General features: G+C 27.3%; 3 protein-coding genes across 8 annotated transcripts; 2 read left to right on the top strand and 1 right to left on the bottom strand.

Annotated features, from left to right (window-relative positions):
* Nucleotides 1-1,176: 1,176 nt before the first annotated feature.
* LOC149890565 (uncharacterized) lies at nt 1,177-2,352 on the bottom strand. Its single transcript, XM_090082738.1, has one exon. It carries the CDS (start codon nt 2,291-2,293, stop codon nt 1,307-1,309), a length of 987 nt encoding a protein of 328 aa, XP_089938864.1. The 5' UTR covers nt 2,294-2,352; the 3' UTR covers nt 1,177-1,306.
* Nucleotides 2,353-3,943: 1,591 nt separating this feature from the next.
* LOC149890564 (uncharacterized) lies at nt 3,944-13,022 on the top strand. 6 transcript variants are annotated; one of them, XM_090082713.1, is made up of 10 exons: nt 3,944-4,039; nt 4,902-5,199; nt 6,513-6,679; nt 8,062-8,184; nt 8,635-8,688; nt 9,824-9,946; nt 10,361-10,483; nt 11,251-11,280; nt 11,491-11,737; nt 11,957-13,022. In XM_090082713.1, the coding sequence occupies exons 3-10, from the start codon at nt 6,616-6,618 to the stop codon at nt 12,885-12,887; spliced, it is 1,695 nt and encodes a 564-aa protein (XP_089938839.1). In that variant the 5' UTR covers nt 3,944-4,039; nt 4,902-5,199; nt 6,513-6,615; the 3' UTR covers nt 12,888-13,022. The 6 variants fall into 6 exon arrangements, with proteins under 6 accessions (XP_089938839.1, XP_089938838.1, XP_089938843.1 ...); XM_090082712.1 differs by having other exon boundaries at nt 8,587-8,688; XM_090082717.1 differs by lacking the exon at nt 8,635-8,688 and adding an exon at nt 6,997-7,803.
* Nucleotides 12,888-15,179, top strand: LOC149890563 (uncharacterized; the record flags this gene model as incomplete). Its single annotated transcript, XM_090081934.1, has 3 exons — nt 12,888-13,111; nt 13,313-13,396; nt 15,111-15,179. Coding segments are annotated over 2 exons (288 nt in total), but the record flags the coding sequence as incomplete, so codon positions are not given.
* Nucleotides 15,180-15,192: the final 13 nt, after the last annotated feature.

The raw sequence follows: 15,192 nt of genomic DNA, 5'->3' as shown, positions 1-15,192 counted from the left end.
TCTGAATCAGTTAAATCATCGGTGTTATATATATCTTGCATAGATATTTTAAAGTCGTCCCATTTTGTCATTAAATCAGTTAATTCCTCCCTTAAATTTGACGCTGTAGCTGTTTTATAATACTTTACTAGTAATTTACTGAGCTTTTCTAAACTGTTTTCTGAACATTTATTGTCGGTAAAATTTTTAGGGTCAAATATTGCCATGTCTGCATATAATTTTCCATGATTTTTAAAACAGTTTTCTATAGTATTTATTATGGTATCCATAATTACGTTAAACGTGATTATTTTATATTTTTCGATTTGGTTTTGAAATTCATGATCTTCGGTTATTTTGTCAGGCATTCTCTTTCGTCGTCTAAATCTCTCTTCTGGTATATCTTCTTCGACAATTATTTCACAACTTTCCTCTTCAAGTAGTGTATTCGCATGTTTAGCAAATGAATTTGACTTTTCTTTTACATTACTAAAATCACGTGAAAATTTTTTTAACGAGTTTAATGCGGAAGTTACCATGTTATAAGCTGTTAAATAATTTAAATTGCTGGTTTGTAAATATTTAGATAACGGTCCAATATAATGAAAAATTTTTAAATAAATATGCGCTCTAAGTATAACTTTAAATTTTAATAAAGACTCCATTAGTGTTGATGCAGTGTGTCTAATTTGAGCATTGAAAGATACATTAGACAGAAAATAATTCAAAGTTATCAATAAGCCTACATATAATGAGGTTTCTTTGTTATCATAATGCCCATAAATTTTTTTAAGTTTGTTTCTTTTGCTGACCATTTTTTTTTCACCTATAACGTTAAGCCTCTGATACCTTATTTTTACACTGGTGTTTTCCCAAACATCCATACGTTGATAAGATTCTCTTAGAAATACGGCACACGAGTTGAGTAATTGAAAGAAGTACCTTCAATTACCGAACTAGTAGCATCTGTGACAACTAAATTCAATACGTGGGCATAACACCAAACGTGAATTTGACCAGGCGATTCTTTACTTAACCAACTGGTGAAGCCATTATACTGTCCACGCATGTTTGCTGCTCCGTCTGTCGAATTACCGATACAATTTTTAATATGTAATCCACTGTTTTTAATAAAAGTACTAATTAAATTGCACATATCTTTCCCTAAAGACGATTTGCAATTTAAAACAGCTACTACACGTTTATAAATATTTCCCTTTACATATCGGACAACAATTGAGCACTGATCCTTTTGTGTTATGTCCTGTGTGGTGTCAATTTGCAAAGAAAAAATACCTGCTTCCTGTATATCTAACAAAATGCTATCTTAAATTATTTTTCCACTGGCCAAAATTACCTGGTTAATAGTAGATTTTGAAATTAATGAAATGAAACTGCCTCTTCTTTTAGTTCCCGCAGATGTTTCATTATTTGTCTTCTTTCCTTTGATGACTCTTGATAAATGTAATTTTAAAACAGCGTCATATTTAGAGAGTAGCAATTTTATTTCTAAAAAGTTACCATGGTCTTCTTGATTATTTTCAAGTGAAAGTGAAGAAACAGATTCAGATCGGTGAGGGCGAAAAGCTAATCCTCTTTTTCCAACTAATTTTACAACATCTATAATTCTTTCCAATACTTGCTTTCGTTCAATAATATTTTTCTGACGTATGCTTCCTTCATTTGTGAACATTAAATTATAAATATCTTTGCCTTTAGATTTGAGCATATGACAATTTACACAATTTTCATGAGTTTTACTATTTTCATGATCTTTAACACGTTGCAAAGTGTGCCTCCAGTCCGTCATTCCACGATTTACAAACGAACTCTCATTTGTAATATCACTGTAAGCCAAACACATGGTACAAAATAGAGCATTTTTTTCCAAACTATATGATAGCCAACGCCTATTTACTTTATCTTCTCTATAAAATATTAAATTTGGTTTAAAAGGTAAATTAGTAATGTCATCAATGGTTGGTTGGTATGGATGTTTTTTAAAAAACTTTTCATAATTTTGATTTCCTGGCCTTATGAAATAATTATCTGATAAGAAATTAAACATTTTGTTTGGCGGTGTTATCATTTCATTATTGGCCTGGGTGGAAGTTAAAACTGAAGTTATTTCTTCGAGAATTGATGTTTCAACTTTATCTGCGCCAATGTGACACATAATAGTATCATCATTCCTCGAAACTGATGAACTTAAATCCAAATCCTTATTCAAATTTTTAATATCAAATGCATTGATCTTAGAAGTTGAAGCAAACATATCACTTAATTTAAGAGTATTTTTAGCAGCTTCTTGCATGATTTTTTGTCGCTTTTCTCTCTCTTTTTGAGCGCCTTCTTTAAATTTTCTTTTTTCCATTTTTTCTAAATAATAAACGTAAATAATTTAACAATATAATACAATAAGTATTTATTTAACTCATTAACGCCTAAACAAAAATTAATCGATAATTTATTCTTAAAGTTTGCTTTGATAGTATACGCTTTAAGAAAGATTTATCAAAAATGTATGAAAAGAACAATAAATCATCTTACATATATATAGTTTATAAAATAGTAATAATAATATTATATAATTAAAATAAAATGAGCACTTCCAGTTGGATGCAATATAAGTTAACAACTTTGTTTAAATTGTTTCTATATATAAATTCTACGAGCCTGCGTTATTGGACTAAATTAATTGATGGATAGTAAAACATTGGGGAAAAAATAGTTAATTAGACAACCTGTTAAGAGTTAATTTTAAATATCACCGGACGAAAGTGCAAGGTGAAAAAATAAAATGAAATAAATGTATAAAAACATATTTTCTCTTTATGTGATTGCAATACCAGTATTTGGTATTTTTATACCATATAAATATAACATTATAAAACAAATATACATACATACATACATATGTATATATATATATATAATATATAAAAATAACCTTATAAAATATTAGAACTAAGAAAAAAAAATGAGAATAAGATCTGCCAACAACGTTCTTAAGATTTTTTATTTTTAAAATGCAATCTAAAAAATTTAAAATTTTGTAATTTTAACAATTTTAATGAATTTATAAGATGTATTTTTTAAACGTTGCTCGACCGGCCCACCGGGAAATGTCCCGGTGACCCGCCGGCCCAGTCCGCCACTGAAGATCGCAATCCACACCTTTATTTTTTCTATCATATAAAGATTCCTTCCTGGTTTCTTCAAAGCAAATTTTACAACACAATTTTAACCGAGCATTTATGTTTTTCGTTTCGTCTGAAAGTCCGGGTTTGTATTATCTTCAGGACTTTAACGTCGCTATCTTTATTTATTACTTCGTTCTCATCTCATAAAATACATATATTTTGATTCTATAAAACTTACTAAATAAGTACATATTTTAAATAAATTTATCGGGCATACACTGGTTCACCATCTTTTTTTTTGTTTTATAAAACAGTTAAAGTTCCAACCACTTACTGCTCAATTTTTTAACTCAAAAGGTTTTCATCGCCCTGTGAAATTTTCTTTAAATGTAGGAGGGTCTAGATATTAACTGATATTCAAATTAGTTTTGAATATAGCTATGCATACTTTTGAAGTAGCACTTTTCAAAAAAATATTTCAAAATTAAGTTGGTATTACACAGAAATTTATCAGGTTTTCGACACGTAAATAAAACATTTTTGTTAAAACACTTTAGTTAAAACGCTTTGCTTCAAGCTTGTTTTGATATTTTAAATTATAACAAACATCTAAATGTCATAGTTTAAAATATCAAAACATGCTTCAGGAACGCGCTCAATAACGTTTTAATTTTTTTAATTTTTTTTGTTTTTATATTTATTTCGAATACAAAAAAAAAATTTACTTTGAGGCTGAAATTTGTATATAAATTTTTTAAAGACTGCTTTTATTGATTTTTTTTTCAATTATTAAGTTTAAGTAAGCTACTTATATAATTTTTTTCAGATAATTTTAGCGGCTGCATTAAATTTTGTAACAAATGTTTTGTTTCAAGGAGTTATTGACTCAAACAACAATCTTACAAAACAAGACTAGTGTAAGTTAATGGTTGTTAATCAGTTATTACTTTCACTAATTCTTAGGTTATGTATAATATGCATTTTTCTTCTGTTGTATATAAGATGTATTTTTATTATGTGTAATTGTATATGAATGTCATTACATACATTTTAATATACAATAGTGCAGTAATAGTTAATTTAGCAGTCATTATAAATTTATTTGTGACACAAACATATGTATTTTTTAATGAAGTTATTGGCTCTGTGGTCAATCAGGCAGACTCTTCCACTTAATTAATCTCATCTAAAGATCTCACCTCCCAAAAGTTAAAAAGATAAAAAGTAAAGTTATTGAGCAATTTCAATAAGACAACTTAAACTTAACTTGCAGTCTAATTCAAAGTATCAAGTAAATTGCTGTTAGATACTAATATATAATATTACTGGTGTCATTGATAAATATTGGCAGATTCCTTACTAAACTTCACTTTGAGAAGATAATAGTTGAATTTGAAACTACTTCTGTAAACTCCATTTCTTATTTGCTCTACTAACTCATTTCAAGTTTTTATTTATTTAAGAATTTTTGCTTTATGCCTAAAGAATCAGTTCTTTTTTTTAAACACTTAAATTATTTATGAAGAATTTTAATGACGAATGTTGAGTTGATCTTCTTATGTGGGTTTCCACTTTTTATTTAGTTTCTTTTTTTTCTGAGAAGATTTAAAAAAAATGCTTTTAAAGTTGTGCTTATATGCATGCTATTGCATATACTTTAGGAAAGATTAATTAGTTTAAATATTAGATTAGAACTATGAAGTATTAAGTTAGTTTTCTCTGAAAACCATTTTTATGGAATGCATTTTTACACTAATCCAACTTTGTTTTTCCATACAGACACAGTTGGCTTGTTTTTTGAACTCTACTATGGCAATTACAAGTATACAGGGTTAAATGGACTCAAATCGAATCCAAAGTTTCCATCATCTCCTGACTCTTATGGATTTGTTAATGGGATTGAGACATCATTAAATATAAATTCTAATTATGGTTAAAGAATCCGCGGATGATTTCAGCCTAAAGAATCAAAAAGTTACAAGTTCTCTATTTCATGCAGTCTACAATGTGAGCTTTATTTAAGTACTGACAGTTCTCCTGGCAACAAGACATTAATTTCAAGTAGCTCTGCATTAGGGTAATTTTTTATTGTTGGCATTTTTATCTGATGGTAAATTTTTTTCTTTTTTGTAGGATATCTTTTTTAGAAAGAAGAAATTAAATTTTTTTTCATTGTTCATCATAGTTAAGATCCACCTTAAAAGTTTTTTATTTAAATTGATCAAAACTCTTGGCCCACTGATAACCTTTTGTTCACTATTTAAATGTAATTGTTTGTTGTATTTTTTTATAATGTTGTATAATCATTTGACCATTTTGCAACCATCTTTAATGCAACCATTTTAAATATTGAAAATGGGTGCCTCTTCCTTAAAGTGTTTTTATTTTTCACTTTCAAAGATTAGTGAGTATTATTAGTTCTTGGTGTGAAATGTCTAAGTCCTTCATACCAATTGTAATGAGAATTTAACCATAGTGCTGTTCCCAGAAAATTCTGGTTTTAGTGTTTTCCATTTTTTCCAAAAACAAAACCTGAAAAGCATATCTTAAAAATCTGTTTATTCTGACTTTTCTGCGATGATTCTATATCAACAATAATTTTATCTTTTTATATTTTAGACTTTAGTTTACCATAGCCTTAGCCTTTGTATCCACATTCTGACAATTGTACTCAACACATCTCTGTATCATTTTTGCCAAAAGCATTAGAGAATGCATTTTGAATTGAATCAGTAGCATCTCATTCTCTCTCAATGGCCCTTGACCTAAAAATTTCTTGATCTAACTGTAAGAGACCTAGCTATCTGATGACTTAAAAGGAGTTTAACTTCATTTGCATCTTCCTTATTTCACATCTTATCCACTCACGTTTTGTTTCTGTTTGATATCAATGAGGCTTGCTCTCCTATTTTGTCATTTTCTTTTTCACTAGAAAATTTGTTTTCTGTTACAAATTTTTCAAACTTTCTTTGTTCAGTGCTTTGATAGAAATGGCAGTCTTATTTGTAAATTTTACTTGTTTGAGTCAAAGTAAATAATACATTAATTAAATTAAAGAACATTTTACTTAAGTTGTAAATCATTATATATTAATTTAAAATGTAAATCATTTTATTCAAATTACAAATCATTTTAGTTAAATAACTGACCACTTGGTTAGTTTACTGACCATTTAAATAAAAACTGATAACTAAATTAATTAACTGATAGCTCCCTATAATTCTGACCATCTCAATAAAGTACTGAAATATAAAAATAAAAAATACTGACCCACTCATTAAAAATACTGACCCATTAAATATCATTCTTTTATATGGTATAACCTCTGCACCATCAATATATAGATCATTTTATAACTTCTTATTTCTAGTTACATTTTTTTACTGATAGGACTTTGCAAACCTCTTCAAGCATCAGTTTGAGATCAACTCAGAATTATTACATAGAAGTTCTTACTGTTGTAAATGGTCTATCTGTCCTTTCTGTTGGTGTGATGGATCTTTTAAATATTTTGTCATCACTATCTTCTCAAAATTGGTTCAATTCAATTAGATTAGGTAATTTTAAAAGTTATTTAATTTCAGTTTGTGAATAAGATTATATTGGTAAATTAATGGTATATTGGTAAATGAATGTTGATTTATTAAAAGCACTAAGTCTAACAAGATAAAGACTCAAAGAAGATAAAGATAAACATTAACAATAAACTAATAACAATTTGATAACTAAGGCATGCTATCGGAAAAATCTGCCCACCTTTTGCGGTGTGGTAAAGCTAGTTAACGGTTGTTTTTTGAAATTATTTTTTTGTGTGTGGTAGTGTTTGTATAATAGAACATTTTGGCAGAAAAAAATAATTAAAAATATTATTTAGTTTCAAAATGTCAACCGAGCAAACTAAACAAAGATTTTTGATTGTGGACAAACACTTAAAAAATCCAACTTTATTGAATAGAAAGTTGGCGAAATCATTAAAATTATCAAGAAGAACTGTAGATACTGTTCTTAAACGGTTTACAGAACAGAAAACTAATCAGAGAAAACAAGGAAGTGGTCAAAAAAAATGCACAGCAAATCCTAGAATTCTCGAACGGTTGGAGACTTCATTGGAAGAACATCCTGATCGGTCTGATAGATATCGAGTGAAAAAACTGAAGGTTTCCGATTTTTTTGTACACAAATGGCGACAGAGACTTGGATATCAATATTTTAAAGTAGTTAAAATGCCAAATCGAAACGATAAACAAAATTTAACCGCAAATAGTCGAGCTTGAAAGTTGTATGACAACTTGTTAACAAAACGTAATGGATGCATTTTGATGGATGACGAAACTTATGTTAAAATGGATTTTTAACAAATTCTTGGGCAGTGCTACTATGCTTCTAAAATAAAAGGAAATGTGAGTGATAAATACAAGTATGTAATGACTGATAAATTTTCGAAAAAATTGATGATTTGGAGTAATATTGGTTCTGAAAAAGATGAATCCTCCAAACTGCCCCGAATTACGTCCTATTGAAAAATATTGGGCCATCATAAAAAAGAAATTGAAATTTATTGGAAAAGCAGTAAAATCAGCTACAGATTTGAAGAAAAAATGGGATTACGCTGCTAAAACTTACAAAAATCACTCTGTCCAGAAACTTATGGGAGGCATCAAAAAGAAAGTCAGAATTTTCTGTAAAACTTAATTTTTTTTTGTTTTTTCCCTATTAATATGTAATCTTTACAGTCTTAATTTTTCAGAAATATATTGATTTAAATACATTTAAGCTTTCTTACATCCTTTTTTGATCAAGAAAGGTGGGCAGATTTTTCCGATAGCATGCCTTATTAGCAGTTTTCTAAATGGCTAAAATTTTTTATCTTTTATCCTAATAAATGAATATACGATACATATTAATCTGATGTTTGATAGTAGTTAAATATTAATTTCAGGAATTTGTGTTTCTGGAAATTGTAGCAACAATCAAAATGAATACTGCATCAACAAAGCTAAGATGTATTTTGTTTGTACTTGCTTAGAAGGCCAGTATATAGATGGGAACTTTACATGCAAAGGTTTTTTAATTTTAAACAAATAATGAATTTTTATATTTTTATAGTTTTAAATCTTAATCTTAACTTAAAACTAATAGTTTTCCAATATATTTATGATGAGGTTTACATTATATAGATGGGAACTATATGATGAGGTTTATATTATCAGGGTGATAAGTCTTTTTTATTATAAAAGTCTAGTCAAGATATATATATATATATATATATATATATATATATATATATATATATATATATATATATATATATATATATATATATATATATATATATATATATATATATATGTATATATATATATATATATATGTATATATATATATATATGTATATATATATATATATATATATATATATATATATATATATATATATATATATATATATATATATCTCACTAAGTTCAAAAACAAGAAGCTCTTGCAAGTCTTAATGGGAATAACTCTCTAGAATGTTTATGCCCAAATGGATTTTCTTTGAACAAAGTATCACGTCTTTGTGAAGGTATAATTTCTCTTGTTTCACAATCTCATTAAGTTAAATTAAACAGTTAAGCTATTTAAGTTGCTGGTTCATTAAAAAGTTGTGGCATTTCTTTAGGTAGGTGTTTATTTTTCTGTCAAGTTAATATTACAATATTATGGCCACCCTAAGCTCTTATTAAAAACTGTTGGAATGTTTGAACTTTAAAAATTATAAAAGTTATAAAAATGGGATTTTTAGCAAAAACCAAAGCATTCTTTACTTTGATAAGTCTAACATTACTCTTCCTTTTGCCTATATAAAAGCTTTTTCACTTTTTTCATAAATTTTCAGTCATTTTTTGGAGATTTTTGTTATGATTCCAGTTTTTTCAAAACAACTTTATTTGTGATATACTCTTGCAATTTTTTTTAGGTTCATAACATTCTAACCTTTTCTATAGATTTTAAATTTTTGCTGGATAATATTGAACAGCTTGCTTAGACAGTGATTCCAGACTGTTCAATTTTTTAGGTAAAAGAATCATTGAATGCTTGGTGGTTTTCAAGGATTATAATACTTAGTTTTCCTTGACTGTGTGCTGGTCAAAGAACTAAAAAAGAAAAGTTTTATGTTTTTGCCTAAAATTTTCTTTGGTGTTAAGCTCTATAAATAAGCTGATTTTTTTTTAAATATTTGAACAAACACTCAAAAAACATCACATCTTTTAACAATAGCTCTCTGAGAATAACTAGTATTATCAGAGACAATAAAACATAAACAATTTTTTTTATACTGATAAATCATTCCTGCTCATATCTATAAATAAAGAATGCTTATTAGATTTATAGGTGATTTTTGTTAAAATGCACAGTTCATAAATTGTTTCTTAAAATCTAGAAAAAAACTGGTTTTAGTAAAAATTTAGCAAAACATTTATCTTACCTGTTTTAAGTACTTAGATAAATGATAAATTCAGAAAATTTTAAAAAGTTTCATTGTACACACACACTTGCACAACTTCAATTATTAGTAGAAAGTTGATGTTACAAATTTTTGAATCATCAGTTACAAAACTAATGGCACGTAAGTATGTACTAGTTTTCTTTCTTTTAATAGTGAGAACAATTAGGAAAGTATTGAGTTACATGTTAAAACACTGTCATTTTTTATATAGATGTGAATGAATGCTTAGACCATTGTAAAAAACAGGGTTCTACCTGCATTAATCTTTTGGGGTCATATCAATGCTTGTGCTCCGTTGGATTGTTTTTTAACACTACTTCTCAGCTCTGTGAAGGTTTATATTTTTGATATGCCTTTTTAAAATCTCTTCAAAAGCATCTGTTTATGATTAGTTGTTTAGGATATATACTAAGAAACAGTCTCTGATAATTTTTTGTTTAAAGCTCCTTTGCAATTTTTCAATAAATCTAGGGCACATGAAAATTGATAATCCTAAAGTCTCTTGAATACTAATTTTTTACTTAAAGCCTTAGGTTAATGAGCTTTAAATAACTAAAAAGTATCATGTTCATATGTAAAAAGAGTTCAATGTAAAAGGAGTTTAATGTAGAAAGAGTGAAAATCTCTTGGCTGAAATCTCTTCAATAAAACTTAAAGTAGCGCTGAATGTTTTTGGGTAAAATTAAAACACTTGTTTCTACATCACTTTTCAAATTAGAGGATTAATCACTGCCATTTTTTTATGCAGATGTGGATGAATGCTTAGATCATTGCAAAATACCAAATGCTACCTGCATTAATCTTTTGGGGTCTTATCAATGCTTGTGCTCCATTGGATTGTTTTTCAACACTACTTCTCAGCTCTGTGAAGGTTCATTTTTTGTTATGTGTTTTAGTATTTTTTAAGTGACTATCAGCTTTTTAAAAGAACTTGTAAAGAGTTGATTTGTATGAAAATCTGTTTTTGTCTGTTAATTTGCAGAGATAATATTAGTGTAAAACAATACTTGCATAATTCACAATGACTTTAAGGAAAAAAATTAGTGTAAATTTTTCATAAATTGATTATCAAAATAAGTCTGCTAATTGAAATTTATTTCTGCTTTAATAATTTTGCTGGAATGTTGAAGAAACAAATCTTAGAATCGTCATTGATCTTTAGTATTTCTGAAAACTGACAGCCTTTTTATGTAAATTTGTTAACTTGATTTTCTAGGTCAAACTATAATGAAAACCAAATTTATAAAAAAAAATACATAATTTTTATTTTTAGAAAGTATTCATCAAATAATAAACTATAAGTGTAATTAAAACATTATGGAATGATTTGAATAAATATTCAACAGTTTTTTTTCTCAAACATTAGAATTTCATACTATTACTGTGTAAAGTAAAAATTTTAGATAAGTTTAAAAAAGTCTAGTAATAATTTAAAATGCTTTCATTGGAAGGTGTGAAAAGGTGTAAATAGGTGTGGATATTCATGTTACAGAGCTTTTAATTGAGCTTTACTCCCTAAAAAAAATGTGAGCTTTGCTAAGGGTAATGTTATTCGTATTATCTCTCCCATCTGAAAAAAGATTAACTTTAAAGTCTACTTTTAGAAACTGTTTTTTTTTTCTTTTTTTTTCCATTTAGAAATCATCAAAACTCCTCTTCAAATCAAAGGTTAATTCAGAAGTTTGTGTTTGTGTTTTAGCGCATAACTGATTTTTTTATTGTTTTTGAAAAAGCAGTTTTATTGTTTTTACTATTTACAATTTTTGTTTTTATTGCTATTGCTGTTTTTAAAATGATAATAATGATTAATATAACTGGTGCTATTAATTTTTATTAGTCTTTTTATTATTTTAAGGATCTTATTGTTGTTTTTATTAGAGCTGGATTTTTTTTCAAAAGTCCAGCATCAACTCAGTGCAGCAAAAACGATCTTTAAAGGTGAAACCTTGGGAGTTAACCTGGTAATCAGCTTTGAAAATACAACAATTTCTCCTGATAGTTTGGAAATAGCAAATAAAAGTGTAGGCCAACTTGATTTTGACTTTGGTGATAGTGAACCACCCTTGACAAAAACAATATATTGGAAAAGTTTTCCTTCAGCCATCAATTACACATTTTCTCATGTGTATGTGTTCTAATTACTTTGTAATATTTTCTCATATGTAAAAAAAGATGACCACATGTTGGTGCTCTTTGCATTTTATTTTCTAATGTATTGATGTTTTTTTTTTTATGCTTTTACTTTATTAACATTTTACAATTATTTATTATTTAACTACAATTAAGTTTAATGTTTGTTTAAATGATCCAAATGCTAATATTGTTCATTATTTTTGATTTTAAGATATTCTGAATGTGGAAAGTATGAGATAAACATCAAAATCAAGTTTTCCACCATAGAGCAGCTCCTTCCAAATTTAGATCTCATTTCCAGTTCCAAAAATGTTTCAGTGTTTTGTGATTTATCACCTATTGGGATTACAATAGATCCTCTTTCAACTTTGCTTCCCGGCATACCTCTAGGCAAGGAAGTTACAATAGAGGTAGTGCAAGAATCTGGTTCATACATTAACTACACAGTTTGTTGGGACGATGGAGTAAATGAAACCGTTTCTCAAGCAAACAATTTGGTACCTGTGCCTTTTATATCCAAACATTCTTATAAAAGTTCAGGAAAGTATACAATACGCATCGAAGCAAAAAATGAAGTACAGGTTTTAGTTAAAACAGTTGTTGTTTTTGTGCAAAGTTGCTCATTCCCAGAAGTAAGCTTCGATTATGGCGCTGTAACCCAACCTATAAGTTTATTTCGAAGCTCTGATTATGAGTTTTTTGCCAACTTTAGTGAAGACAATGTTTGCAAAAAAGAAAATGCAACTGCTGTGTGGATTTTAAGAAATGGATTATCAGAAAGTAAAAAAAATGCAGTAATATCAAACCAGCAAATGATTTATTCTTTGAAAAAGTATCAGTTAGAAGTTGGTGTTTACACTCTTTCATTGTTGTTTACTTATGGGCTTTTTACTGCTGTCTATAATGGCTTTTTCACAGTTGTTAAATTGCCATTGTTTGTGGAAATTGAAAATGGAGCTTTCCGCTCAATTGCATACACACAGCAATTAGGTGGTGAAAACATGCATTACAATTTTAGTGTCAGTGCAAAAAGTAGCTATGATCCTAATGATCCTAATCTAAGATATGAAGGAATTAGATTTAGGTGGAGGTGCCGGGTTGTGAGTAGTCTAACTTTTGCTCTAAAGCTATTAGAGGCTTAGAAAACTGTTAATGCAACATATGAATCAAATGCATGTTTAACAGAACTATGGCAAGACTTTTTAGAAGGTCCAGAGCTTGTACTTAACACAGAAAGGTTTTTAGAAGGACTGAACTATAAGTTTGAAGTGACTGGAACAAAAGGTACTGGAGTTGATTTTCGGTCAGCATCTTTTGTGCAAGAAATAGCTTTCAGTGGTGCTGAGCTACCAAATATCACTTTAAAGTAAGAAAGGAAAATATTTGTTTTTTTTATTTTTCTTTTTGTTTTTTTCTAAGAGAAGCTTTTTCTTTAAAAAGATAATTTCCATGTTTTGGTTAGGAAATGATTGTAAATATGTAAAAGATATTTTTATAAAGATTTCTTTATTAGAAATAAATATTTATAAATGATATTAATTTTTTAGATTTAAATATTTTATTTTAGCTGTTTTTCAAACTGTGGGCAGAAGTTAAACTTTAAGGAACGTACTGTTTTTTCCTTTTCCTGAGAAAATTGTGAAAGAAAAATGTCAGTGAAAAATTGTGTTTAACTTAGTATTATTTATTGTTTTCATGGTATTTGGTCACACATTTTACTAAATTTACCTATAGACAATGTTCTGAAATTATTTTTCTTTTAAAAATGATAAAAAAAATCATTGCATATTATATATAGGGAAATATAATAACAATTCATACAATATTAAAAGTTTTGTATTAAATCTCAAAAGAGGTGTTAAAACTACAGGTAAAAAAAACAACAACTTACATATACAACAAAGAATAATATGCACAACAACAACAAAAAAGTTAGAGTTTATATGTTAAAAATTAACTGTTTCACCAGCCCACCAATATTGTATTTGAAAAAAAAAAAAATTGTTTGTCAATAACTTGGTATGAAAACAAGTAGTGATATAAATTGAGATCTAACACTTCATTGTCCTAATATATCATATATCCTAAGTATTTCTTGTTAAATGCTTTTCTTGTTTTCCATATATACAACTTTACCTCAGAGTCTAGTTTTTGTAAATAACTAGACTCTGAGGTAAAGTTAAATATATGGAAACTCAAACTCTTCATACATTTATAATTTATGAAATCATGGAGGTTCAAGATTTTTTCAATTTATTACTCTATTATTGACATACAAATTTCTTAGCGAAATTGATGGCATAATCACTGTTTTTTTTTCAGATTTTAATATAGCCATCTATATTGTTAGAGCTAACTCGTGAAGATATGTTTTTTTCAACACAAAGGCAATTCTTATCATTATTCTTTATAATGCTTTATAATGCTTTATAATGTTTAAAAATCAGAAATAGTTTTTCATTAATTTTAAAATCAGTTTTTTATGTATGTTTGCCTGACAGATGACTCCTTTTAGATAAAACAGTGGAATCATAAAATTGGAATATCTTGACTGAAGTCAAGATAATCCTTTTGTCTTGTATTAAGATTTTAACAAAACGGAATGATCAGTAATGACTATTTTTTTTGTTGACATAACTATTAATTTTGCACGAGTTAGATTTAACTCCTATTACATTTATATGGAGAATAAATTGTTTATTAATTGTATTAATTTAAGTTTAACTGTAACTGTAAATTAATAAAAAATGACATTTTACCTTTAAAGTAACAAATTGTGGTTAAAATAAACAAAGGCATTTTTATTTTAACATACTCAATAAATTTTTACATAAATGATGTGATTAATAATTTATTATATCTATTCAGAACTTACCTTATGTTTATTGAACAACAAATAACGTCATTTGGTATTTAGAATAAGTTTATGGCTTTCATTTTATTAAAGAACAAATTTTTAAACAAAAATGGAGTTTTGTTTATAATGAGAGGAAAGAAAAAAGTTTTTTTTGTAGTAAAATTACATCACCCTAAAATTTTGATTAAGATTTCAATTAAGATGGTGATTGAAGTTTCGGCCAACACTTTACTTAAATTTGTTTAATAAATTAAATTTTAGTCAAATAAGTATGTTTTTAGTCAAGTTTACATGTTTTTTGCTCAATAAAAGCAAAGTGATCAAAGCTTAATATTTTTTTAGTTCAGCTGAAGATCATTTACCTTCATAATTTTATTTCATTCATGATTCAAAAAAAAAGATCATAAAATTAAAAGTTAATGAAAAAGTGTTATTTTCTTGTTTACGTAAAGTTTTATGAAGTTTTTCCACTACAGTAATTTATTTAGTATTGTTTTTTGTTTAACAGTCTGCTGTCCAGTTTGTCGTTGTCCATCATTTGGGAAGTATTAGACGACCAAGGTTTATGGCCTGAAGAACTGCTTTATCAA

The sequence above is a fragment of the Hydra viridissima genome, unplaced genomic scaffold (genome assembly GCF_058129835.1).
Source record: "Hydra viridissima isolate aposymbiotic clone 2 unplaced genomic scaffold, HvirCarnegie_v1 scaffold_3, whole genome shotgun sequence".
Classification (NCBI taxonomy): Eukaryota; Metazoa; Cnidaria; class Hydrozoa; order Anthoathecata; family Hydridae; genus Hydra; species Hydra viridissima.
This window is presented reverse-complemented; position numbering and strand designations above follow the sequence as displayed.

Bases quoted from the DNA above. Each gene is read 5' to 3' on its own strand.
- LOC149890565 (XM_090082738.1), bottom strand. From the start codon at position 2,293: ATGCAAGAAGCTGCTAAAAATACTCTTAAATTAAGTGATATGTTTGCT.
- LOC149890564 (XM_090082712.1), top strand. From the start codon at position 6,616: ATGGATCTTTTAAATATTTTGTCATCACTATCTTCTCAAAATTGGTTC. The intron at 8,185-8,586 runs GTTTTTTAATTT...TATCTCACTAAG, and splicing joins TGGGAACTTTACATGCAAAG to TTCAAAAACAAGAAGCTCTT. The intron at 11,738-11,956 runs GTATGTGTTCTA...TTTGATTTTAAG, and splicing joins AATTACACATTTTCTCATGT to ATATTCTGAATGTGGAAAGT.